This window comes from Amphibalanus amphitrite, unplaced genomic scaffold (genome assembly GCF_019059575.1).
Source record: "Amphibalanus amphitrite isolate SeventyFive unplaced genomic scaffold, NRLGWU_Aamphi_draft 000721F_arrow, whole genome shotgun sequence".
Classification (NCBI taxonomy): domain Eukaryota; kingdom Metazoa; phylum Arthropoda; class Thecostraca; order Balanomorpha; family Balanidae; genus Amphibalanus; species Amphibalanus amphitrite.
Genome location: NW_024882215.1, coordinates 246,360 through 271,039, shown reverse-complemented (window position 1 = coordinate 271,039; position 24,680 = coordinate 246,360). Strand labels below are relative to the sequence as shown.

Genomic DNA, 24,680 nt, shown 5'->3' with positions numbered 1-24,680 from the left:
CTACATTATAAATCCTAAAAAGTAGGTAGGGGAGAACGGGGCGATTTGGCCGCCCTGGTACCGGGTTCACATAAACCGGCTTAACGTAACAATTGCTTTCCGGCGAAAATTGCCGGAGTAACTGCCCCCTGCTCGGGAATGGCTTTAGGCCGACCGAGCAAAAAAAAGCCCTTTTGTAAAAACGATATTTTGAGAAAACCAGCGCGCGTTTGGTCGATTTCTCCATGGATGGGTGTGGGTCGTTCAATTGTTGTGCCGGACTATTACTTACAGCATGCCGGGACATTTCGTTTCGGCAGTAATTAATCGTTCTTTCAAAGACTGCACGGCGGCCAAATAACCCCGGTACCTGGGTCATTTGGCCGGGAGGGTGGGGTCATTTGGCCGGACATGTGATTCAGAGAGATACCCATTACAGAACTGAGACAACCTGAAAGATTGACGCCCAATATTGTGCTTAATTCATGAATTCTGGATTAACTCGACTCATGACTGATGTGACGATCTACTATGCTTTTCAGACCCCATGAGACCCTAATTTTCGGCGATAATTTATTTACTATTTGTCCAATTTCCTTCAAATTTTCACAATACACATTTCAGCTCAAGCGCCAATTTTCGCCAATATGGTCTCTTAACAAAATATCAAATTTTAGGGTACTTGTCGTTGCCTCGTAATGTTAAAATCGGCTCCGTAAATCCGTCAGTGGAGTAGAGGCTATCCGTGCGTAGGTGTGACGTCACAAACACGTGACATTAAGCTCCGCCCTCCCGGCGGACGGAGTAGTGACCTTGGCCGGTCAGTCGGCTGCATGGAGCGGGCGGGCCAGTAGCTGTCGCACCGGGGCGGCTCGCATGGACCATAGCTGCCGTGCAGTTGTCGTTGCAGCCGTAATTTCATCGAATGAGCTAAATAGCGCGCATAAGTAACGCACCAGCTGAAGCCCTCGACTTATTATATCTATCACAAATGTACGCACACCTTGTTCAGTCACAAAACATATATATTTCCACACAAGATTCGGGGCTTGTGAAAAACGCGCATAGAAGACGCTGTTGATTTCAAATGATTGCGTAAGATTATGAATCGCATCAGACTACGTCAAAATTGCAAAACAGAATCACCATTAACATGATGCAATTTATGTGTTTGATATATGAAATTTGATTAGGAATGTATGCCGGCGTGATCGATTTATATCATCCCGGTGCAACTAAGCATTGAACACCTTCAGGACTAATCCATTTGATCATCGACTTAGGTTGAGGAGGTCGCCAGACTAACTTTGCCCCAGAGCTTGTGTGTTGAAATGCAAACATGAAAAGTAAAAGCCTAGAGATAGTTTCCTCACCATTGAGGACATACCTAGTCTTAAGTTTTACAAAAAAAGATACGAGTTTATTGATGATCGTTCTCGTGTAGTGCCCAACGTCCGCCTGCCACATTGCTATTTCTTTTTGTGCACGTTTTAACAATATAACACACACATGACACCGCGATAAAGGCCATTTCTACCATACGACACATAACGCTTCTGCCCCACCCGGCGCCCCGCACCGCTTCACGAATCACGAATACGGTCGTTTCGCTGGAGCGATGCCCCAGGCAATCGGCCGTGCCCGAGACTCTTCATCCTACTTTGTTGCTTTCTGCGCCTTCCTCAGAAACATTTATTGGCACTGCCAAATATATAAATATTTTTGGGCCAAGCAGAGGCTTACACATGATCTTATAGGTAATTGGGTAGTGACCTGACCCAACCTGACGATGAGATAGGTGCAACTCCGGCTTAAATAAATGTTCAGAGTCCAAGAGTCTATCCATCTTTCCTTCTACGGCCGGTTCCGTTCCAATAGATCCTACCTTGATTCTGATCATTCTGAATATTCTTAGCTGGTTCGACGTTTAAATACCAAAATAAGGTAAAGAGGATACCAAATGCCCTCAAACTGATAATTTTTTGGCTTTCGTCCCGCCAGCTTCACTTGTCTCCAGTATGTGGTCCCGCTCCGAAGTCCGACCTCTCCGCGGTGCTGACACCGACTGAAGCGGCATAGACGCATCGCGGTCACGGCCAGTGAGTGGGCGGAGTTTAGTTGGGCCCGGCGCAACGTGATTGGCCAGCGCTCCTATCCAATCAGGTGCAGTAGCGAGCGAGCCTCTATCCGGGTGCAAAAACTGATTAACATTACGAGCCAACGACAAGTGCTCTAAATTTTGATATTTTGTTAACCCTAGAACGCCTAGGGGGGGGGGGTTGTATCAACCCCCCCCCCCCTGAGGTTTTTTCGAAGTGCACGCTAAACGGCTTGTCGTAGCGGGCTGAAATTTTCAATACCCTCTGGGGCAACCTTTGCGCATCTTTTGCCGAAAAAAAATTGATCGGGTCATGTCAGGTCACGGAGTTATGACGTCATAAGAGGTACAGCCTCCGGCCAGATTTTCACAAACTGAGTGCCAACGCCCGAGGTTTCCTGCCGGTGGTACGGACATCGGTTGATGGATCGTGATGAAACTTCCCATGCATGTTGGGGCAAGTATTGGCTATCATATGGTATAAGAAACTTGACCGGGTCAGGTCAGGTCACGGAGCTATGACGTCACAAGAGGAACAGCGTCCGGTACTATTTTTGAAAAGCGCCCGAACCACTATTTTGCTAATTCTTGTCACCTCAATGGGAATATGCAGCAATATTAGCTTCTATAGGGAGCAAATGGACCTCCCAAATCCAAAAAATACAATCAGATTTCAAAAATTTAAATTTTGATTTTTCGAATTTCTGCCGCCGACTGTGACCTTGCCGACTTCCGGCGCTCCCAACGCGCCATTTTTAGAGCTAGGGAAACGAAATACATACCAAACGATAGAGAATTGATCAAGGAACACGATAGTGAAGGTTTCAAGTCGATATCTCCCACCGTTTTGCCGCAATCGCCGCCGAAAATTGAAAAAAGTCTATTTTTCCGAAAATTTGACCTTTGACCGGTCAAAAGTAGGTCAAATGTTGACCCTAGGACCAAAAAATATACCACCAATCGCGAGATCTCGTTGAGAGCAATCCGTTGTTTTTTTTCCGCTAAGCTCTACGACCTTCCGTTTCGAAACGCCAGGGGGGGTCGTAACAACCCCCCCCCCTGGTCGTTCGTGTTATGAGAAATGGCCTGATCGTGCGAGGGTTAAGAGACCATATTGACAAAAATTGGCGCTTGAGCTGAAATATCGTCTGCCAAAATTTCAAGCTAATTGGACAAAAATTGAAGAAATTATCGCCGAAAAGCAGGGTCTCATGGGGTCTGAAATGCATAGTAGATGCTCCAATGCTGACTCAAATGATAAGCATCGTGACTCATCTTTGTTTCGCCTGAAATCCTTACTTTTTTCAACGGAGTAGGCTTAGAATCGATTCATTTGAATCAGTGCAAGTGAGGAACCACATTTGATTTACGAGTTTACGACTCATGAGTTGAGTCGTAAACTCAACCCAGTGATACCTAACACCAGCCAACCGTTATGGCTGCCAAATCGTAGATTGCTTTAGACGACAATCGCACTGCAACATTTGCACACAAGTTGGTTGTTTATTTCAAACTCTGTCGTGAACATAAAATAAAAAAAGATTCCAGCAGGCCCCGTCTTCGACCCAGCACTAAAACACGTCCGCTGTAAAATACGGTACCGACGGCATGGACACATGCCCAGTCATCATTGCGCTTCACTGTTTTTCACCTTTGCGCCCCCGTTTCTTCGACGGTCCAGCTCCCGACGTTCGATGGTTCAACGGTCCAGCTTGTGGACCCCGCTTTTTGCCCCTCGCCATACGTGCCTGTTGCTCGTCCTCCAAAGCCGTCCGCTCCAGGCTGCTGGTCATGATTTTAGAACGCCCTTTCTTCCGGCCGGCTTTTCGAACGTTGACGCTGCTCCGACCCGGCCTCGCGTGCCCTGGTGCCGGGATCCAATCAGCGGACACCTTGGTTTGGTCGCCCCTTGCATTTAGAATGCGCCGCATTACTATCCTCAGCGGTAGAACTTAGCCAGCGCAGCGCGTCGCTTGCAGACTAGGCAAAAAATCAACCCAGTCGCTGGGCGGCCAATTCGCCCCGTATGGGGCGGCCAATTTGCCCCAATATGACATTTTTAGGAAAAGGGGTCCGCAGACAAGCAAAAATTGTTACCTAAATTTGCAAAAGGGCCAGACAGCTCCCTGAATTACCAGATTTTTCTCCCATATAGTTAAAATTTTGATGTCACTCAAATAAGGCACCCCATGCAACTTTTCGTGAAGAAGTAAAAGTTAGTTTTTTTTAAGCGAAAATTCGAATATCGTTGGCTTTACAAAAAACTGGGCGTGACCGGGTTTCCTTAGTTTCCGTCCAAAATAGTTCTTATGACGGCGGATGGTGCCGTATTAAAAAATAATCGCTCGGGACTGTCAAAACGCGTAGACATGGGGCGGCCAAAGTGACCCGGGCGGCCAAATGACCCCGTTCTCCCCTACCCCGCCGCCGCCGCCGCGCCGTGTGCAACGTATCGCCCTTGTAGCGCTTATTGCGGCGGCGTCTGTTGACATACGGCCGTGAAATTTTCAGGATGTGTGGACTGTGGGCCACGTCAACATGTAGCTCGTATTAGATTTTGGGCATGATGATTGGGGGTTTGCCTTTCGCGCGTGCTCACGTGCAGCTGCACCATAGGGTTAACCAATAACCATCGCCGGATCTATTGGTTTTCTATGTATGCTTCTAGCCCCATTCTGTTTGATCCGTAAAATTAACTAGATCAAAACATATACATAGTTATCGCGAAATCCTGTATGTGCCTTGGGGCACTTTTGACGCGCCCCGTCCTTTAAGGGATGATTAAGGGATGAGGGATAGGAGGCACAGGTCTGGAACCTTCGACGGAGGTTAGATATTGACCCGAGGAATCAATTGCGACCATTATTTTGGCGATCAGACGAAGCCTTGGGGCACTTTTGACGCGCCCCGTCCTTTAAGGGACGATTAAGGGATGAAGGAAAGGAGGTAGGGCAAAATAAATGTCATATTCGTGTTCCCCGTCCCCCAATTGACCAGATTGCAGTTTTTGAAGCGATTCTGAATCCGACGCTGTATTCGTTGGTGTTGCTGACGCTAACTTCACGGACATTAAGGCCAGGGTGCGTTAACTTCGGAGGTGGCTCCGCTCAGCGTTGGTGTCCGAGCACTACTACTCCGATTCTCAGCCAGTAGATGTCACCAGGGTAGAGCGCTTTTTTCCCACGTTAATGACCTTCTCCCCCTCCTCATTTCACGGTCCTTACGATAACGACGTTTGGTTACTGCGCCGGCGCGGCGGGCGGCGCCGACTGAGGGAGATCATGGTGTGTAAACACCGCGCGGAAGGAACACGTCTCTCGACAGGCCCTCCCGGCGCCGTCCTTAGCCTGGTGTAGGTACGTTCTACCCAGTTAGAACGAAACTGATTATTTGATATGGATACATGTTATCGATTATTGAGTCTGCCGCAGCTCTAGTCACAAGAATGCGTCTGATATCCTCACATGATTGACCTGACGGCATTGTTTTAGTGAAATGCAGTGCTAGATTCACATTGTTATTTGCTACACATACTACCAGTAAAACGCCTTATAGGACGACAAACGGAGCGAGCGAGAGGGTGGGCCTTGCACGTGGGAAATTGTGAGGGGGTACCTCCAACTGACTTGTGCACGGTACCCTAGCAATGTGCCATATTGAGCGCAATCGACCCAGCCGTTCTCGAGATCTAGAAGCGGCACCCTGCACGTGCGCACGTGCAAAATGGGTCCCAACTGACTTTTGCACGGCACCCTACTAACGGATCCCTAACCGCTAACCAAATCTGAGCGCAATCGGTCCAGCCGTTCTCGAGATCTGGAATCGACCCCTGCACGTGCGCACGTGCAGCAGCACCCCACATGAACTGTGGGACATGAAAATGCATTGCCTAGTGGGTGCCTACTGCTTACCTACATGCAGTTTCAGCGCAATCGGCCAAGTAACTACCGAGCTATTGCAATTGTTACAAAAAGGACTCCTTTTCGTTTTGCACGTGGCACGTGCATAGGGGGTCACCCACATGCATGGAAAGAAGTCAAATACTTGGTAGAAGGAATGAAGCTACCCTACAAAAATTACCGCATGTAAATCGGTCAAGTGGTTGCTGAGATATAAGCCTCGCCGGGCCGCTCTTACTGAGATTTATCCGTTATATTGAAAAGACTTCGCTTGCTTCGCTCGCTCCGTAACAACAACGGGAAGTTCAGCATCTATTTTCTCATTTGAAGCTAAGCCCCATGCGCACAATCTTATTTTAATGGAGCAGACTATGAGCTGGAAAATTCGTATTCCATTTCTCATCTATTTCTCATTTGAAAGCATGTCGTTTGAAGCTAAGCCCCATGCGCATAACTTTATTATATCAAGTAGACTCTGGACTGGAAGTAGGTACAAACTACAAATATTACAAAATATCAATTTTACCTATAGGTAAACGAGGCATTGGTATGCTTCGCTTTTATAGCAAGCTGCATTTTATTGACTGCTAGCAACCATGTAATATGTTCCTTGGGAACTTCACAGAAATATCTATACCTACCAACCATCCACCTTTTTTTCAAACGACTGCTATACTTGTGGAAGGGATGAATTATTTAACCCTATTAGTGGCAGGGGGTTGTTTTCATCCACCCCTCAGGTTTTTCAGGAATATCTCCGAAACCGCTGAAGCTACGATGCTGAAATTTTGTGACTTTTCCTAAAACTAAATTGGGCACATTCCCTGAAAATTTCAAGTTCATAACTTTACCAGGGGCGGCTCCAGAGCACTGGGAATTGGGGGGTCCTATTCGTGAAGCGAGTCATTTGGGCGAAGATCACGATGCTGATGTATTATAACTGTATACACCAGTTTTACGAACAGCTAAGGTAATTTCAGCAATCTTGTCAAAACTGAAGCATTCGCTCAGCATCATGCCGATCTCATTTTTTGCTCCTTGTTCTGTGTCAGTTTCGTGTCATGTACGAATGCAATATGTCAATGCATGCCATGGATGCAATATTATGTACCGGTTATACTTGTATGTTTTCATTGGCTTCGCCTCTGCACTGTGTCAGCACTAGCAGAGCAGACGCCATACTGGGGATTTATGTGTGATGCATCGCTGATATATAACTACTGATGCACTGTTTTATTACTTTCCGTGAGTATACAATACATAGCAGTACTGGTTCTTCCTTCTTGGTCTTGAGCTTCACCATGTGGTTGCTATATACCGATACCACATTATTTGCCGACGTGTTGTGAATTGTGATCGCTATACAAATGCAGCTTCAGAGTACGTACTATGCGATTGTAATATTACTGACGTATAGACAGACTGGCCACAATCAAATTCAAGCATGCCATCACAGTTCACATGCAAATATACCCATGTTTATTTAGGGGAGAAGGTAAAGTATAGGCGCCAAGGTTGGTAGTTGGTAACCTGTGTATCGATAGGTGTCCGGACAAATTGCCGAAAGGCGATTTGCCGAATGTCATTTTGCCGAATGCATTTCGCCTAATGTCATTTTGCCGATGTGCTTTTTGCCGACGTGTCAAAAAGTCGAAATGCTAAAAGTCGAAATGCCATTTGCCGACATGTCTTTTTGCCGAAATGCCAATTTGCCGAAATGCTCATTAGTCGAAATGTAAATTTGCCGAAATGCGATTTGCCGAAACGTCGATTAGCCGAAATGTCAATTAGTCGAAATGTAACTTTGCCGAAATGTCAATTTGCCGAAATGTCAATTTGCCGAAATGTCAATTGGCCGAAATGTAAGTTTGCCGAAATGTCAATCTGCCGAAATGTCGATTAGTCGAAATGTAAATTTGCCGAAATGTCAATTTACCGAAATGTTGATTAGTTGAAGAAATGGCAATCTGCAAACCTAAGTATGGTTAGGTTAGAGTAGGTGGTATTTAGTTACTTAAGGGACCGATTACCAATTTATTTTTGGTGCAATGTAAGAAGCAAGTCACATGATATCCTTTGACTTCCTGATTTCACAACTATAGCCCTCGCCGGCCGAGGGGGACGGTGCCCCCCATAGGGTTTTTTTCACGATAGCTCCGAACACGCTGGCGATAGAAAGCTGAAACTTGGCATACCTGACCGTTGATTCAAGCCGGATCTTTTGACAGTAACCGCATTTTCGGGTCAGGTCAGGTCACTGACCTATGATGTCATAAGTGAACCTCTGCACGGTCTTCAGATGTCGCAACTTCGCAACGCCCTCACTGCCAAAGAAGCTTTCACAGGGAAATGAAACTTGCAGGGTCTAGTATCCATTACGAGTCTCACAACTTTTATATCTCGGATTTTTCCTCAAGGTCATATGAGGTCAGGTCATTTTCGTGACCTCACCATTATAAGTCAATGGGGAAAAATGAAAACTGCTATGCTGGCGCCAGGAACGATCTCCAACTATCTCAAGCACACAGAATCGTGATTTGATGCACTCCTTGCAAGGTTAGATGCGTCACTTTTGCAATGTTGACCTTGCGTAACGTCATTTATGACGTCATCAAGGTCATATTAGTTTTTCGTCAATAACTCCCGATCAAATTGAGCTAGCGAGTCGGGAAAGCCACCAATGGACTCAGGAAGACCTGCCAAATCGAATGATATGCGACATGACCTCTTTAGACCAACTTCGTGACCTGAGGGCGCTGACCTGACCTTGACCTGAGGTCAACATCCTAAGTTGACTTGACCCAAACAAAAAGTATATCATTCGACGCGCCTGAGCGAGGCGAACACGATGCTGCCAAAATCGGCCCTCTGCTGCCGTTTTTTGCAAAGTTATTCCCCAAAAACTGAACCGTACGTTGGGGCACTTGACCTGACCTCAGAGTAGTAGTAGTGGTAGGGGTAGGGGTAGATGTAGTGGTAAGGGTAGGGGTAGGGGTAGGGGTAGTGGTAGGGGTAGGGCTAGTGGTAGTGGTAGTGGTAGGGGTAGTGGTAGGAGTAGTGGTAGGGGTAGGGATAGTGGTAGGTGTAGGGGTAGTGGTAGGGGTAGGGATAGTGGTGGAGGCAAAGTGTGGCCCCGGGCTGATCCCATCTGACAGGAGGTGACCTATGTGACCTGGCCTGACCCAATGTGACCGGGGGCCGGGGCTGACCCCCTTGACCCGTCTTGACCCCGTATCACCCAAATTTCATCCAACCAAGCCTTTAGAACAGTTCCTTTTCATTCTCTTCACATTTCCGTCCATATCTACGCTTCTAGACGACACATCGATTTGAATCGAACACCATTCGAAAGCGAATTGGCTGGTGCCGCATTTTATTTTTCTACCACGTAGCAAAGCAAGTGGCGCAGCCGCTTGTTTACATCTATATTACTATTTGTGGTGACGTAGTTTCTGTCTGTTACCGAGGTCGCGACATGGTGCTACGTAGCGCGGGTTACAGGTCACACCGTTGCACATACCGCGCTGAAATTTGCGCAACTTATAGAACAAGGATGGACAACGTGCCTTTGAGCGGTCTCGGCTCGATCGGATCGATAGCGAGCGCGTGGCGCGTGCCCGAAAAGTGCAAATTCGCGTCATAGACTTTACATGTATAAATCGGCTTGCAAAAACGGGCGAAAATGGCTAAATTTGCCCGACACGGGTCCGGTTTCCGTGCAATATCTCGGTAACCGTGGGCCCGATTGGCACGGGGAAAACACCATCGTGTAGAGAATCGAACGGGCTATCGAATGGTGTGCGGTGCGGAGGATGGCACGCGCCAAGTGCACACGTGAGGGCAATTTTATTTCAAAAAGTGCCGTTTTAAATGGATTTGGGATTTTATTTTATTTTCACGTGACCATCAGAATGAGTGAGTCAAAACAACGCCTATTCGCAGGAGAAATGTACCGCCTCTCATGATAAAATTGTGAAAAGCTAATTAATCAAAAACAATGTGGAAAAAATCGCTGAATTAAATGGTATTTGTCCAAAATGTGCCACTAAATAATTACACGGATTTTGCTGCTTAACCTGATACGTTTGACAATTGAAAATACTATCATTGGAAAGAGCATTCAATTCTCTCCATGATCCAATCGTCACGTTTGCATGACAAGCAACAATATTCTTAAAAATATAAATGTTTCAAACCTCTGCAAAACGATTTTTAGTGAAAATTATCTACGCCTTTAATTTGTCATAAAACTACGCGCCTAAATTATAAAGCACATTTGACAGATTCTGAAGTGGAAAGCATGCTTATCAGACACGGGCACCTCGATGCGGTGGATATTTTTTCCACAAACCAAAACGTTTAGCCGTCAAAAAGCAATCGACCGAAATGGATAGATAACCCTATTTATATACACTGTGGATAACCCAACCGACACAAGAACAACCGAACACCCGCCGATCGAAAATATCCCTTTTCGCGTTGCGGAGCACGCGGGTCACCCTAGTAGGTCTCTATTTCCGGTTCTGCGTCTTGAGAAGCAGCGTGGGTAGGTGCTGATGTTGGTTTTGGGTGTTGTTTTTGTTGTTTTTACAGAAGATTCCTAATATTTTTATGCCCTCTTTATTTCACAAAACTTGCTATTGTGCACATCACTCAAAACTGCGTTTTATTGCCAAACTGTTGAATATATTATGCTGCGGCGTTAGTGGCGCGTTTTGTGTCAATATTTTGTTGACCGGAAATGGAGTGGATGGGGAAAGACGCCTACTCGATGCATGGGGCAGGACGCCCCCGGTTCTCTGAAAGGGGGGCGTTTTGCCCGATGGTGAGAGTGCTTAACCCGCGCCCTGTAGGTGGGGGCCGAAAAGGCCCCTCCCTGTCCTTTTTCGCTGATATATCCTAAACGACTGCAGATATCGTCACCAAACTTTCAGGACTCCTCCGGGCATCCATTTTACACGTTGTAACCAAAGTTCATTCCAAAGGCTATGATAGGTTGACCACAAATGACGTCAGAATGACGTCATGTTCTGCCATTTTCGTCATGTACTGTTGATAGATGGGGTGGGGGCGCTTTGCACATGGGTGTGGGGCTGGGCGTATTACCCAGGGTATGGGGCAAAACGCCCTTTTGCAAGGGTATGCGAAAACCTTTTTGGGGGATTAAACAACACACGCAGGTGTCTTTTCTTGGTCTAAAAGCGTAGTAAAAAGAATGAGCTACATGATGATGCCCAAAAGTTTGAGTAATCTGTGTTGGGTTGAGTGTCAGAAGGTTTCGCGCTTAAGGGTTTAAGGGTATTTGACCTATTCACCCTACCCCCATTTTTATCAAAGGGACACTTTGGGAAACGTTGGTGCAGGTGTTTAAGAGTGGCTATATGAATCCATTGTGTGGTCGCCCTTTCCAATAAGTGTCATGTAACAGCAATGGGAGTGGGACGCTATATGAACTGGACCCAGGGTGCTCGCCAAGAAGACCAATGTCTCCATCCTATCATCCTTCCGGCTCTGAAATGGTCTTGTCAGACCGAAAGGGCATAACCCAACAAAACAAACTAAATTCGATGTCTGGTTGCGTGGTGAAGTGGTTAGCGCACTAACCTCGCGTTTAAATGACACGGGGTTCGAATCCCATCGCCGGCTGATGCTTTTGGCGTGTTGTCCCAGTAAACATGCCGACGTCGGCGACTGGGGGGCTCGAATCCCGCCGCCGGTTGATATTTTTGGCGCGTTGTCCCAATAAACATGCCGACGTCGGTACCGTCGGTCCAACGACAAACGATCTCGTCAACCTCGGCAAATGACCTCGGCCCGACGTCGGCTCGACGTCGGCTGGACTTGGGCTGGACGTCGGTACATGCGGGCATACCCGATGTCCAGCCGATGCCGGGCCGAGGTTGAACCGACGTTGGGCCGACGTCGGGCCGAGCCTCGGCCCGACGTCGGGCCGACGTCGGCATGTTTACTGGGTCAGTACACTAGTAACATATGGGAGGTCTCTATGGGAGGAGATTGATAAGAAAAACAGTAAGTATAAAAAGTACATCTAAGAATTTTGATATCGGTGACCTAAGGTCAGGTCACTTTTGCGACCTCTCCATTCTTAAGTCAATGGAAGATAATTGAAAGGCGTCTCTCTCTTTGTTGGACGAACACAATTCTAGACACTCTCAAACATCGGTATTGGGTTAAAATTCACACACTGAAAAAGAAAATTGCAAATGTGACCCCTCCTTATGTCCCCGAGGTCATCTCAGGTCATGAAAGGTACCCAGCAGTTTTTTGGAATTACTTTTGATACATGCTAAAGCGAGGAAAACACGTTAGATGTGTTCAGGTTGATGATACGGATAGACTGATATACAGCATGACCTTTTTCGGTCAGGTCGTGACCTTAACCATGGGTCAAAATTTCAAAATGGCCTACCTATGGGCTATGAAAGTCAAATTATAGTTCATACGACGGATTTCGACGAGAGGAACCCGCTGCTGGAACATAAATGTTAAGCCCTTCTTTTGTCAAAAGTTGTTTATATAAAAAATAAAACGGCTATTTTCCAAGTTTTTGCCCTGCCAGAGACAAAACCGCTGGTCCTAGGTCAAAACTGAGGGCTTACGTCAGAAAGTGTTAAGATGGCTACCGAATGCCGAATGCGCTTTCCCGCGGCGATGTAGCTAAGAGCGTTAAGAGGGCTATTGAATGCGCTTTTGCGCGGCGCTGTAGCATGTGGCCAAAGATAAATAAGGAAAGAGCATCACAAGATTTACAGAAGAGTCTACCTGGTCATAGAAAGTATGATGGCATTTAATGAATTTGGTACAGAGCTAGCAGGAAAGGATAGGCAGTCAGCGGCCGGTACTGCACACTGCTCACCTGGTCAGCCGCCTGCTCAGCTGAAACTGATGCAGTCCCTGCCAGAAAGGGTCATCCGCTGGAAGAGGCTCGGTACCAACCAGCTTTGCCAGCTCGGTGCTCTCAGACACCGCCTTTAGCCCACTGACGGCAGCACCCATCACTGCCGACTCTAATCAGCTGAAAACAAAACACATTAGGTAGGTACCTACACCACTGGGCAAAAATGACTAAACACAACATGCATTTATAGCAATTATAGCACCATTATATGCTGAGAAATCACAAAGTAACCACGTGAAATCATCACAAACACTAAATTAAAAAATAAGGAAAAATTATAACATTTCAAGCCATATGTATTAGTGAATTGTTACTTCTACTCTATGGAAGCCCTTCTTTTTGAACCACCGCACCACAGCTTCATTAACCCTCACCCGTAGGGGTCGAACGGACCCTCCCCCCCTCGGTTTTAGCGAAGAACTCGCGGAAAAAGCGGCCGATCGCAACGACACTTTCAGTACCCTCACGTTAACAAATTTTACACCTACCCTAAAAATTATATGACCCTGATCCTAATGACCTTTGACCTGTGACCTACTTTTCGAGACCTGAGCACTGGTTGGTCGCTCTTTTTTATCAGCATGCTGTCAGTTTTCCCATATAAGGAAGTTATTGCTGGCGCTTCTTGGCCTCTCATTGGTCAAATGAATAGACCACGTGAATTCGACCAATGAATTCGGTAGTAGGTAATCCATGGGTTGGGTTAGGTGGTGTTTGCTAGGTTTGGTACCGAGCCAGCGTTAAACAGCTCGCACATGTGTGGTAACCGTTCCAGAAAGTGCTTGTCGTCACTTGGGCATTTCATGTAATGCCTAAGCAATGACAGTACTCGGCTTATTTCGACCATATTTCAGCGACTGCCGGGCCTCCGCCTGGCACTCCATGAAATGCCTAAAATTTTCAGGCATTCGCCGTAACGCGCGTATTTCTACGAAGATTTCAGTCTTTTCCGGCATTCCACGTAATGCCTAGGCATTTCATGAAATGCCGGATTTCACCCGATGCCTACTATATACCGGGTGGCCCAGAAAAACGTTCCGAACTTTGGAGGCCTATATATCAAATACGAGTACAAATAACGAGCCAAAATTTTCATCAAGTTTGCGTCATTTCTTTGCGCATTGGTATGCCAAATTATAACACTATACCATCATTTTCAAGCTGGCAATCTTGAGTTGAATTAAGCAAGATGTTTTTGCTTTTTTGCCGATGTCAAACGATAGTGATGATTGGGTTAGACGTCCCATGTTATAAAAAAAAGAATAAAAAAGTAGAGCACGTGAATGAAACCAACACGTATTTTCTTATTTTAAATATTTTTGTCTCACTTATGTGCCAAATATTCAAATATTGAGCCAAAATGGCGCTCACGGATGCCATTCGTTTCAACACCAAATCATGTTTCGAGCAGGAGTGGCACGGTGCATGGATTACTGCTGATTACCCTCATTTCAGTAGATCAAACAGTAAATCGACCGGATAAAGAAAACAAACTAAAGCAGACTGGTTCCTGTGCCGGAAGACCACAGAATATAGCTTATGAAAAACAACATGGCCAGGCGATGACAAAAAAAAAAAAGAAGAACTGGTTGAAAAGCTACCTTTTCCCAGGAATGTCAGCCAGGAAAGCATTTGAGCCACAAGATGGTTAGAAAACTGGAACCTTCTTCCGATGCCGCTGGCAAAGAGCCATCGTGGTTGCCTGAGGGAATGTGTCATTCTGAGACCCGAACCATCAATGAGACTAGCTGCCAGTAGAAGTCATGGCTCTAGGCCGCGGTGCTGCGGGGTGAAAGTGACCCGTTCACTCACATTTTTCTAGTAAACATCGGAGCAAAAAAGTAATTTTTACATGGCATGCTTGTAATACGAACCGTTTAAAAAGTAATTTACCGAACACCATGAAAATCACACCATTTACTGAAAATGTGTGCCGCATTGACTATCGAAGTTTCAATGTTGTATCTTTATCACTTTCTGAGAAATATTGATTTAAAGTTGGGAACGTTTTTTTCTGGGCCACCCGGTATATATATATATATATATATATATATATATATATATATATATATATATATATATATATATATATATATATATATATATATATATATATATATATATATATATATATATATATATATATATATATATATGCAAGTTTTGTTAAACACAACAGCATAATGGGCACTTATCTTCTTCTTATTAAGACTTTCGAGGCGGCGAATGCACTGTCGAGGTTCGGGTTCGTGAGAATGTAAAATATTACCAAAAGATGTCATAAATAAAAGTAATTTAAGAAGAAGAAGATAAGTGCCCATTATGCTGTTGTGTTTAACAAAACTTGCATAAAAGAGAACCTGCTTCCGAACTATTCGAATATATATATATATATATATATATATATATATATATATATATATATATATATATATATATATATATATATATATATATATATATATATATATATATATATATATATATATATATATATATATATATATATATATATATATATATATATATATATTATTTCCTTCGAATAAAAGCTTAGCTTTTGTTTTCTTCACAGCGCTTGAAACGATTTTAGCATGTTTAGTGCTCGCATTTGCTTATTTTTAAATTTATTCTTATTTTTATTTTTCACTTTGGCAATAGGGCTAATTTTATGAAGACTGTGTATTTTTTCATGTATTTTTATTGTGCTGTGACTTTGGCCGTAAATGGGCATGTCCCCTGGTTGATATGCTGAATAAATGAAATGAAATGAAATGAAATTTTATTCTCGAAACACCGCTAATTATCCTGGATTTCGGGCACCCAAGGGGTATTTGCCCCAAATGCCCCATCCCCCTTGATTCGCCAGTGGGTTCAGGTAGAGATTACTGGGTCAAATGGCCTACCATTAAAAATCATCATATCAGGGCTGTGACGAAAAATAATTGGCTTTAACCCTCGCCGGACCTATTGGTTTTCTACATACGCGCCGGCCGAGGGGGGGGGGGGGCGGGTACGACCCCCCCCCCCTCGCCGTTTCGCCCCTGGTGGAGCTAGCGCGTCGCGGAAAAAACGAGCGTGTGCGCCGTTACGAGACGCAGAGATTGGTACCCGATTTTAAGGTCCTAGGTCAACCGGTGACCTCTGAGGTCAGGTCAAGTGCCCCAAGGTACGGTTCAGTTTTTGGTGAATATCTTCGCAAAAAACGGCCGCAGAGCCGCGATTTTGGCAGCATCGTGTTCGCCTCGCTCAGGCGCGTCGAATGATATACTTTTTGTTCGGGTCAGGTCAACTTGGGGTGTTGACCTCAGGTCAAGGTCAGGTCAGCACCCCAAGGTCACGAAGTTCGTCGAAAGGGGTCATGTCGCATATCATTCGATTCGGCAGGTCTTCCTGAGTCCATTGGTGGCTTCCCCGACTCGCTAGCTCAATTTGATCAAGAGTTATTGACGAAAAACTAATATGACCTTGATGACGTCATAAATGACGTCACGAAAGGTCAACATTGCAAAAGTGACGCATCTAACCTTGCAAGGAGTGCATCAAATCACGATTGTGTGTGCTTGAGATAGTTGGAGATCGTTCCCGGCGCCAGAATAGCAGTTTTCATTTTTCCCCATTGACTTATAATGGTGAGGTCACGAAAATGACCTGACCTCATATGACCTTTAGGAAAAATCCGAGATATACAAGTTGTGAGACTCATAATGGATACTAGATCCTGCAAGTTTCATTTCCCTGTGACATCTCCTCTGGCAGTGAGGGCGTTGCGAAGTTGCGACATCTGAAGACCGTGCAGAGATTCACTTATGACGTCATAGGTCAGTGACCTGACCTGACCCAAAAATGCGGTTGGTGTCAAAAGATGCGGCTTGAATCAAAGGTCAGGTATGCCAAGTTTCAGCTCTCTATCTCCAGCGTGTTCGGAGCTATCGCGAAAAAACCCTATGGGGGGGGGGGCGGCACCCGCCCCCCCCCTCGGCCGGCGAGGGTTAACCCTCGCGGGCCCGGGGGGGGGGCGTTTTTCGCCCCCCCTGGCGAATATTTGCGATAACTCCCGATCGCTTAAGGATAGGAAGGCGAAACTTTCAGTACCTTTTCTCCCATCAATTTGACATCTTCTGAAGTAAAAAATTTGGACCTAGCCCCCTTGATGACGTCACAAGGTCCATTTTTCTAGACCCCTGCACGGCAAACTTCGGCATCACAGACGCAAACTTCAAATAGCTGCTAAAAATAGAGTTTTAGAGATAAAGACAAATTACGAGCACGGCTGTGTAGCGTTTGACCTAGAGAAAAATAGAAAAATAGTTTTGGTGACCTGAGGTCAGAGGTCAGGTCAACGACCCCGAAATGTGGTTTTAGTTTTTCGCAAATAACTTCGACAAAAATGGTTCTAGAGCTACGGCAGTGGTACCATCGCATTCGCCTTGTCAAGCCGCGTCGAATGATATATATTTTGTTCGGAAAAGGTCAAGTTTCATGTTGACCTCATGTGACCTCGAATGACCTCTAGTTGACCTTGACACATGAAAGGTTGTTTATGATGGATTTGTACCCGCTGATCACGAATCTGACATCTATTTTCCTCTAAGCCTTCATTTAGAGCTTCCGGATAGCAAAATTGTCTTATTTATTATTACTACAGATACAGATACAGATACAGATAGTTTATTCGGATCCTCCATAAGATGGATTTTCTGGTACCCACGTCAGTTACATAATATGCAAAAGTACACCACAATGCTACAATAAAACAGTTAAAATAGATCATACCTATTACATCATAAAATGTCGACTCCGTACGCTACCAATGTATCACATGAAACTGAGTCACATGTGGCTATTCCAAGTGCTAGAGGCACGGTAGAAAAAGCCACGTCGGGCAAACGCTGTCCGGACCTTGGGCAGGTGAAGCTGACCACCCGCCGTCGCCCGGGTGCACCGAGCCGACACATCAGACCGGCGGACGACCCGCTCACGCAGCAGCTCCGACGCTGCCGGAGCAGTGATCAGGTGGCGCATGGCAGCAATATTACGCTCGACAATCAGTTCGTCAACACTGGACCACCCCAGTTCGCGACGTAAAGGCGTGACATGATCGCGACGGTTGAGACCAGCAACAATGCGAACACCAAAGTTTATGACTTTTTGGATGCGCCTTTTCTGGGATGAATTACAGTTGGCCCAGACGGTAATGCAATGCTGTAGATGTGGGAAGACGAGAGCTTCTACTAAAAGCCGTTTGGTACATTTCGGCAGTTTCTGACGCGCTCTTGCTAAACCCACTAAGACACAGTAGCAGCGACGAACGATAGACGAGACGTGGTCCTCCCATGACAAGTACGAGTCGATGACGACACCAAGCACCTTGACGGAATGAGATGGCGAAATCACATCATCACCGAAGTTGATCGACAGATCCATGTCTACGTTTTGACGTCTGGACCTCAGTAATATAAACTCAGTTTTAGATGGGTTGATTTTAAGACGATTTTGAGTGAACCATTTTAGGGCCACGGAAAGAGATCGTTCAATGCGATTTTTCAAAGCCTGAATGTTCGAAGAATAATCTGAATCAAGGAACTGCGAGTCGTCAGCGTACATAACTAGCTTTCCAAATAGTATATGCTGGGGCAGGTCGTTTGTTAGCAGCAAAAATAAGACAGGGCCCAAAATGGACCCCTGTATTACGCCGTGCGTCACAGGCTGCACATCGGTCCCTCCATGCACGATCTGGGTACGGTCACACAGCCACGCAGAAAACCATTCCGGACAAATACCGTACCACCCCAGCTTGTCCAGGAGGCGGCCATGCTCAACGCTGTCAAAAGCTTTGGAGGTGTCCGCGGTGACGAGTGACGTCACCATCCCTTTGTCTATCTGATCGGTTGCGAACGTGACATCGTCAAGCAGGGCCGCCTCAGTGGACAAGCCGGGTCGAAAACCATACTGTTGTGGACATAGAATATGATGATCTGACAGGTAAGACATCAATTGAGTGCATACAACTCTTTCACAAAGTTAGGCCACAGTGCACAGTGGGGATTTTTCCGATCTAGCGCCTATTAATTCAAAAAATATTTTTTGGATTTTGGTTTATTTTTTGTGTCAGTAGGGCTAAGAAATGTCTGAATTTTTCATATATGCCATTGTTTTCTCTGTATGTCCACAGCAAAACTAGGAAAAATGCGCCCAAAGTTCACACTCATGCGTGATTACTCAATGGGCTTAGCAAGGCCCGAAAGTATAGCTCAATTTCATTGTCCTGTCCTGTTGGTTTTAATCTTGCGAGGTCTTAAAGTTGCATATCGTCTGAAAGGCACCTTTATTAGGAATGGAATGGCAAACAGAAAGTATGCCACAACCTTACTAAGGTCACAAAAATGCCCTTTACAAAAAAACCTTACAGACACCATATTGAAGGAATGGTATTCTAAATAAATGAAGGAAATCAACAATGTTCTCCACACTTTTCCACTCCGAAATATATCCTATCGAATTCGCCACTTTCTTCTGCACAAGACAACGCCTAGTTTGGCTGCCGAAACTTGCCTGAACATGGAATATTCACATAAGAGTATCTTAACACCCCACTCGAGGAGCGCTAGGGCAAACAGCACGATATAGGTATGTTCCGGACATAGGCGAATAATTTTACTTCGTGATTTATATGATGCATATTTTCTGAGACACATTCATTAGGAATAGGATGACAAGCGTAAATTATACATACCGTAACCTTATTAACCATCGCACTTGTGGGGAGGGGGAGGGGGAAGGGGTCGGATAAAACCCCATGGTTTTCCGCAAATTACTCGCGCAAAAAGCGGCCGATCGCGCCGAAACTTTCGGTACCCTCGAGATCATCAATTTTACATCTAACCTAAAAATTTCATGACTCTGACCCAACTGACCTTTGACCTGTGGCATATTTCTCGAGACCATGTTTGGCCGGAATCGCGATTCGGCGTATGCCAGCTCACATTATCCGCGGTTTCCAGTCTTTTTGTGGTTTTAAACGTTCAAATATGTGAAATGATGTTGGTGCCATGCATAATGGTGGGTGTCAAGGTCACGTGAAGGTCAAGTCAAGGTCATTGACCTTTTGATGACCTTGGTTCACTTTTTCGAGTTTTACTTGTTCTAGGGTAGTTTTTGGTGCTGATTTCGATTTTAGCAGCCATTTGAATATTTACGAAGTAGTTCTAGTGCCTTCGTTCCATGTTACGACGCTATCAGTAGTAGGTGACACTTCTATGGATGGCCGGCAGGACGCCTACTAATTGATCTAACCTGACCTGACCCGACCTGGCCTAAATGCATAAAGACATCGTCTGTGATCAAAACTAACATGAAATTCGTGATCAGCACCCCAAAATACCCCGTAACACCCTAACTTTGCGAAGTTTCAAGAGGTTTCGATTTCCCAACTTTAGTTGGGTCATTAAACTGACTTGGAAAGTCAGCTTATGACCTTGGACTTTGAACTTGGATATATTCAGCCTAATTTCGTCATAGGCAGCACGCTTGACTTTTCCGCGAAGCTCTAGCTTGATCAGGGGCCAAACGGCTGAGCGGGGGGTCCAATTGAACCCCCTATACTATGTTGATTATGCACATTTACAGGTGAAATTCTCACCAGGAAACACCAGCCAACATCTGTGCACAATCTGGCTACAATTCTACCTATGGTTTGCCCTCTACGAATAAATACGTGCTAGATCGGAAAAATCCCCACTGTGCAGTGGGGAGAACAGATATCGGGCGGTAATTGTTCGGATCGCCAATATCACCCTTTTTATGCAGTGCGGTTATAGTGGCAGATTTCCATTGCATGGGCAGGTCGCAGCTGACAATAGAACAGTTTACAAGCTTGAGCAGCTGAGGACCGATCACAGGGAAAGTGAGCCGTAACATGTGGACGGTGATGCCGTCTTCACCGCTCGCTCGCGATGCTCCCATCCGTTGCAGTGCTGCTGAGAGCTCGGGAAGCGTGACGGGGTGGGGCTTGAACGAGCCACTGCACACGCGAGGCGGGCGCGGTGACAGCGTCTCTCCCACGTCCATGTTGGTCATGGCGTCAGCAACATTTGGTCCGACCGATGCAAAAAAATCGGTTTTGGCGGTCCGCCCACTCTGGATCCCGTGTTGCCACTCCCGCCGCCACCGACTTGCTTGAGGACACCAGGAAACGGCGAATGTCCTTCCAGGTCTTTGACCGAGAGTTCCGGAAAGACGTCTCGTAGAAAGAGGAACACGCACGGTTTATTGCCATCTTAACAGCGTTTCTGCGCACGCGGTACTCTTCCCTGGTCTCCTCACACGGGTGCAGTCTCTGTCGGCACGGGTCAGATCACGGGCCGCCATCGCCTCCTTCACAGCCTCATCCTCCATCCATGGGCTCGGCCTGTGCTTCAGCTTGATGGTCTTCAATGGCATGTAGTGGTTCATAATCGGGTCCCATACAGCCAGAAACCTGTCCCACTTGTCGGTGATAGATTGAGCGGCGTCGAGCTCAGACCAGTCGGCCTGTAGCAGACTGAGACAGAGGGCGTCCTCATCAACACGACGCGTCGACCTGACGGTGATGATCTCGGGGGCACGCTGCATCTTAACCTTTGTGACACGGACGGAGATTACTAACTTGAATAAGTGAAATAGCCTCTAGCAGGGATACTCTTCTATGACCTTGACCTTTGAGCAGCCTTGTATCGTAAGATGAACCACAAATAGGGAACTGATAAGCCTCAAAACATTTCAAAACATCTTGGAAGTTAGCACGCAAGATGTGCGAAAAAGTGCCAAGTTTGAGGTCAATTTTGAGCGTGACCTTGACCTTGACCTTTGATTTGGAGCACATTTTCAGAATCCTCAAATTCTCTTCTTTCGTTTGACACCCAATTTTGCCGGTTTGATGCAGCCTGCCGTCCTCTAGAAGGCTTACTTTGAGATCACTACACATGTGCCGGTTTTGGCCTTTGACCTTGACCTCTGACCTTGAAAATTGACCTGAGGTGAAAAATTTTAGGTGCATTAGAATCGTCTCGTAAGTACCTTTCGTTTGGTATCGCTTTTGTTTCCGTAGCTCCCTTATTTACGGAGTTAGACAGGGGGGGGGGGGCGAAAAACGCCCCCCCCCCGGGCTGCGGTGGTTGGGATTACCCCCCGGGCCCGGCCGGGTTAAAGGGACCCTCCCACCTTCAAAAAAGTTAATGAATTGGCACGAAAGTGATGTCGCTCGGTTCAGAAAGAGCGAAAACGAATATCTACCAAATTTCATCGAAAAATATTCACCGGTTTTCAAGACATTAGACTTTTACTTTTGTTTACTTTTTGGGATCTCCGCTGTTCCTAGCGACTTTATTTGAAAGTGCGGCATTTGTTGCGCGCAAAGCAGCATATACCACCGCGTGCTACCAAACGTTTTAGTAAAAGATTTAAAAATCGTTAGATCTCCGCTGACGTCACAAATTCTAAGGGGGCATACCAATGCACTAGCCCCTTAGAATCCGAAAACTGCAAGTTTGGAATTCCATATCTCCGAATTAAAGCATTTGTCGATGTTGTGAGTGCCCAAACCGGTATTTGCAGGCCATGGCCACCAATTTGGCTATCTCAACTCAAAACTAATGTTAAGGTGGGAATGTCCCTTTAAGCCGATGAGAAAACAGGATTTGGGGGAACCCTAGGTTTGGCTCCTTCCCATATATGCCCCCCCCCCCGCATTTTCTGGTCGTAAATTGATCAGACCGTATAAAATATCATCCAGAAAAAATATTACTCATTCTGGCACAGATTGGTGGGCTACCAAAGTACACCGTTTTGCTTTACTCCGTGAGACCGAACTTGTGCTGCGATTTTCATGTAAATGTTGACGAGTCTCCTGCCATATTCTTCGCTTGAACATGCGTAAGTAAGATATCAGCTGAAAGGAGAAAATGTGCGGAATCCATTGGTAACAAAAGTGCATCTAAAAACTTCCCACTCAGTTATTGTAAGCTAATTGTTGCACACTTGCACAAAGCAGAAGGGCTTGAGGATTTCAATATTTACATAGGCCTACCAAAAAACGCACAGCGTGCTTCACATCGAGACAACGTCCATAACATCTACCGTACAATTGTGATTCATTTGCTGAAAAAATTAGGTCGGCATCACACTGCCGGCAAAAGTTATTGCAGTTTTAGTGACGCTAGGTCGCCGCCCGGCCGACCCCGATCAGGTCGGCCGGGCGGCGGCCGTGCAGCTGACGTCCGTACGGTTCGGGAGCTGACCAATCAGCTGCGTGAGAGGAGCGCGGTCCGTCTATAATCGCTCCCGGCAGTTGCTTGTGCTGAGGGGTGCTCGACGCTCGTGTCGATTGCATTTGTTGGTTGTCGATTGTCGATTGACATGTGGGTATACGGTATACTTTCTGGTGACCAATAAATGCACGTCGTCTTAACCCTCGCCCGCACATGCCATTTTCCCATCCTAGAACGCACATGGGGGGTGGTTGCCACCCCCCCCCCCCGCGCCGTTTCGTTCCTGTTGGAGATAGAGCTTAGCAGTAAAGACCAAAAAGATTCTTTTGGAAGAGACGAATCCAATGATACCCAGTTTTACCTTCTCAGGTCAGTCATTGACCTTCCAGGTCAGGTCAAACTAAAAAATGTTGCTGTTTTGGGTCACCGTTGGATATCAAGTGTGCTGCTTATCAAATACCGATGACGATGCTGTTTTCTGGTGCCAAGCCAGCTAGAACCTCTTTGTCACACTATCCGACCAGAATTTTGCTGCTGAGGTCATTTCAGGTCAAGTTAGGTCAAGGTCAATTATATGTGTTTGTATGTCTGTGTGTGTCTGTGTGTATACTGATGTGTGCACCGATTGTTTTTGGGTCCATAACACATGAAATCATGATCTGAGAAGCTTTTACCAAAAATGCAGTCAAAAAACTTCACAAAAAGTAAATTCAGCTTGCCTAAAACGCAATTATCTTAGATGACCTAGGTTGACCTTGACCCTGACCTTGACCCCTGTACATCGTCGAACAACATGTTCCATGATAGGTGGGAGGTAAGACTGGCAAAAAAGGCCGAAATCAGGGTGTCAAAAGCTCACAAGGCCCATGGCAAACGCAAGATGTTGAGAATTGGCCATTTGGGTCATGACATGACCTGAAAAACAAGGTCATATCTCCGAAACCAAAAATCACAGAAACTTGAAATTTTCAGTGGACATCAAGAAAGAATAGACGAGCAGCTATACGAAAAATCAGCCTTCTAGCTCTAAAAATGTTGAGTGCAGAGCAGAAAGACTGCCTGGGGGGGTGGCAACCACCCCCCCCCCCCCATGTGCGGGCGAGGGTTAAAGGGACCCTCCCACCTTCAAAAAAGTTAATGAATTGGCACGAAAGTGATGTCGCTCGGTTCAGAAAGAGCGAAAACGAATATCTACAAAATTTCATCGAAAAATATTTACCGGTTTTCAATATATTAGACTTTTACTTTTGTTTACTTTTTGGGATCTCCGCTGTTCCTAGCGACTTTATTTGAAAGTGCGGCATTTGTTGCGCGCAAAGCAGCATATACCACCGCGTGCTACCAAACGTTTTAGTAAAAGATTTAAAAATCGTTAGATCTCCGCTGACGTCACAAATTCTAAGGGGGCATACCAATGCACTAGCCCCTTAGAATCCGAAAACTGCAAGTTTGAAATTCCATATCTCCGAATTAAAGCATTTGTCGATGTTGTGAGTGCCCAAACCGGTATTTGCAGGCCATGGCCACCAATTTGGCTA

The 24,680-nt window shown here is 45.9% G+C and overlaps 2 protein-coding genes across 2 annotated transcripts in view; both read right to left on the bottom strand.

The window, feature by feature from the left end:
* LOC122365195 (serine/arginine repetitive matrix protein 1-like) overlaps window positions 1-21,508 on the bottom strand; it is a 42,132-nt gene extending 20,624 nt beyond the window's left edge. The window contains exon 1 of the mRNA XM_043336190.1: window positions 21,256-21,508. Coding sequence (XP_043192125.1) covers window positions 21,256-21,508 — 253 coding nt within the window. The remainder of the gene's footprint in view (window positions 1-21,255) is intronic.
* Window positions 1-24,680, bottom strand: part of LOC122365196 (ubiquitin carboxyl-terminal hydrolase 45-like) — an 89,137-nt gene that overhangs the window by 30,762 nt on the left and 33,695 nt on the right. The window contains exon 3 of the mRNA XM_043336193.1: window positions 12,854-13,012. The gene's annotated coding sequence lies outside the window, so the exon portion shown is untranslated. The remainder of the gene's footprint in view (window positions 1-12,853; window positions 13,013-24,680) is intronic.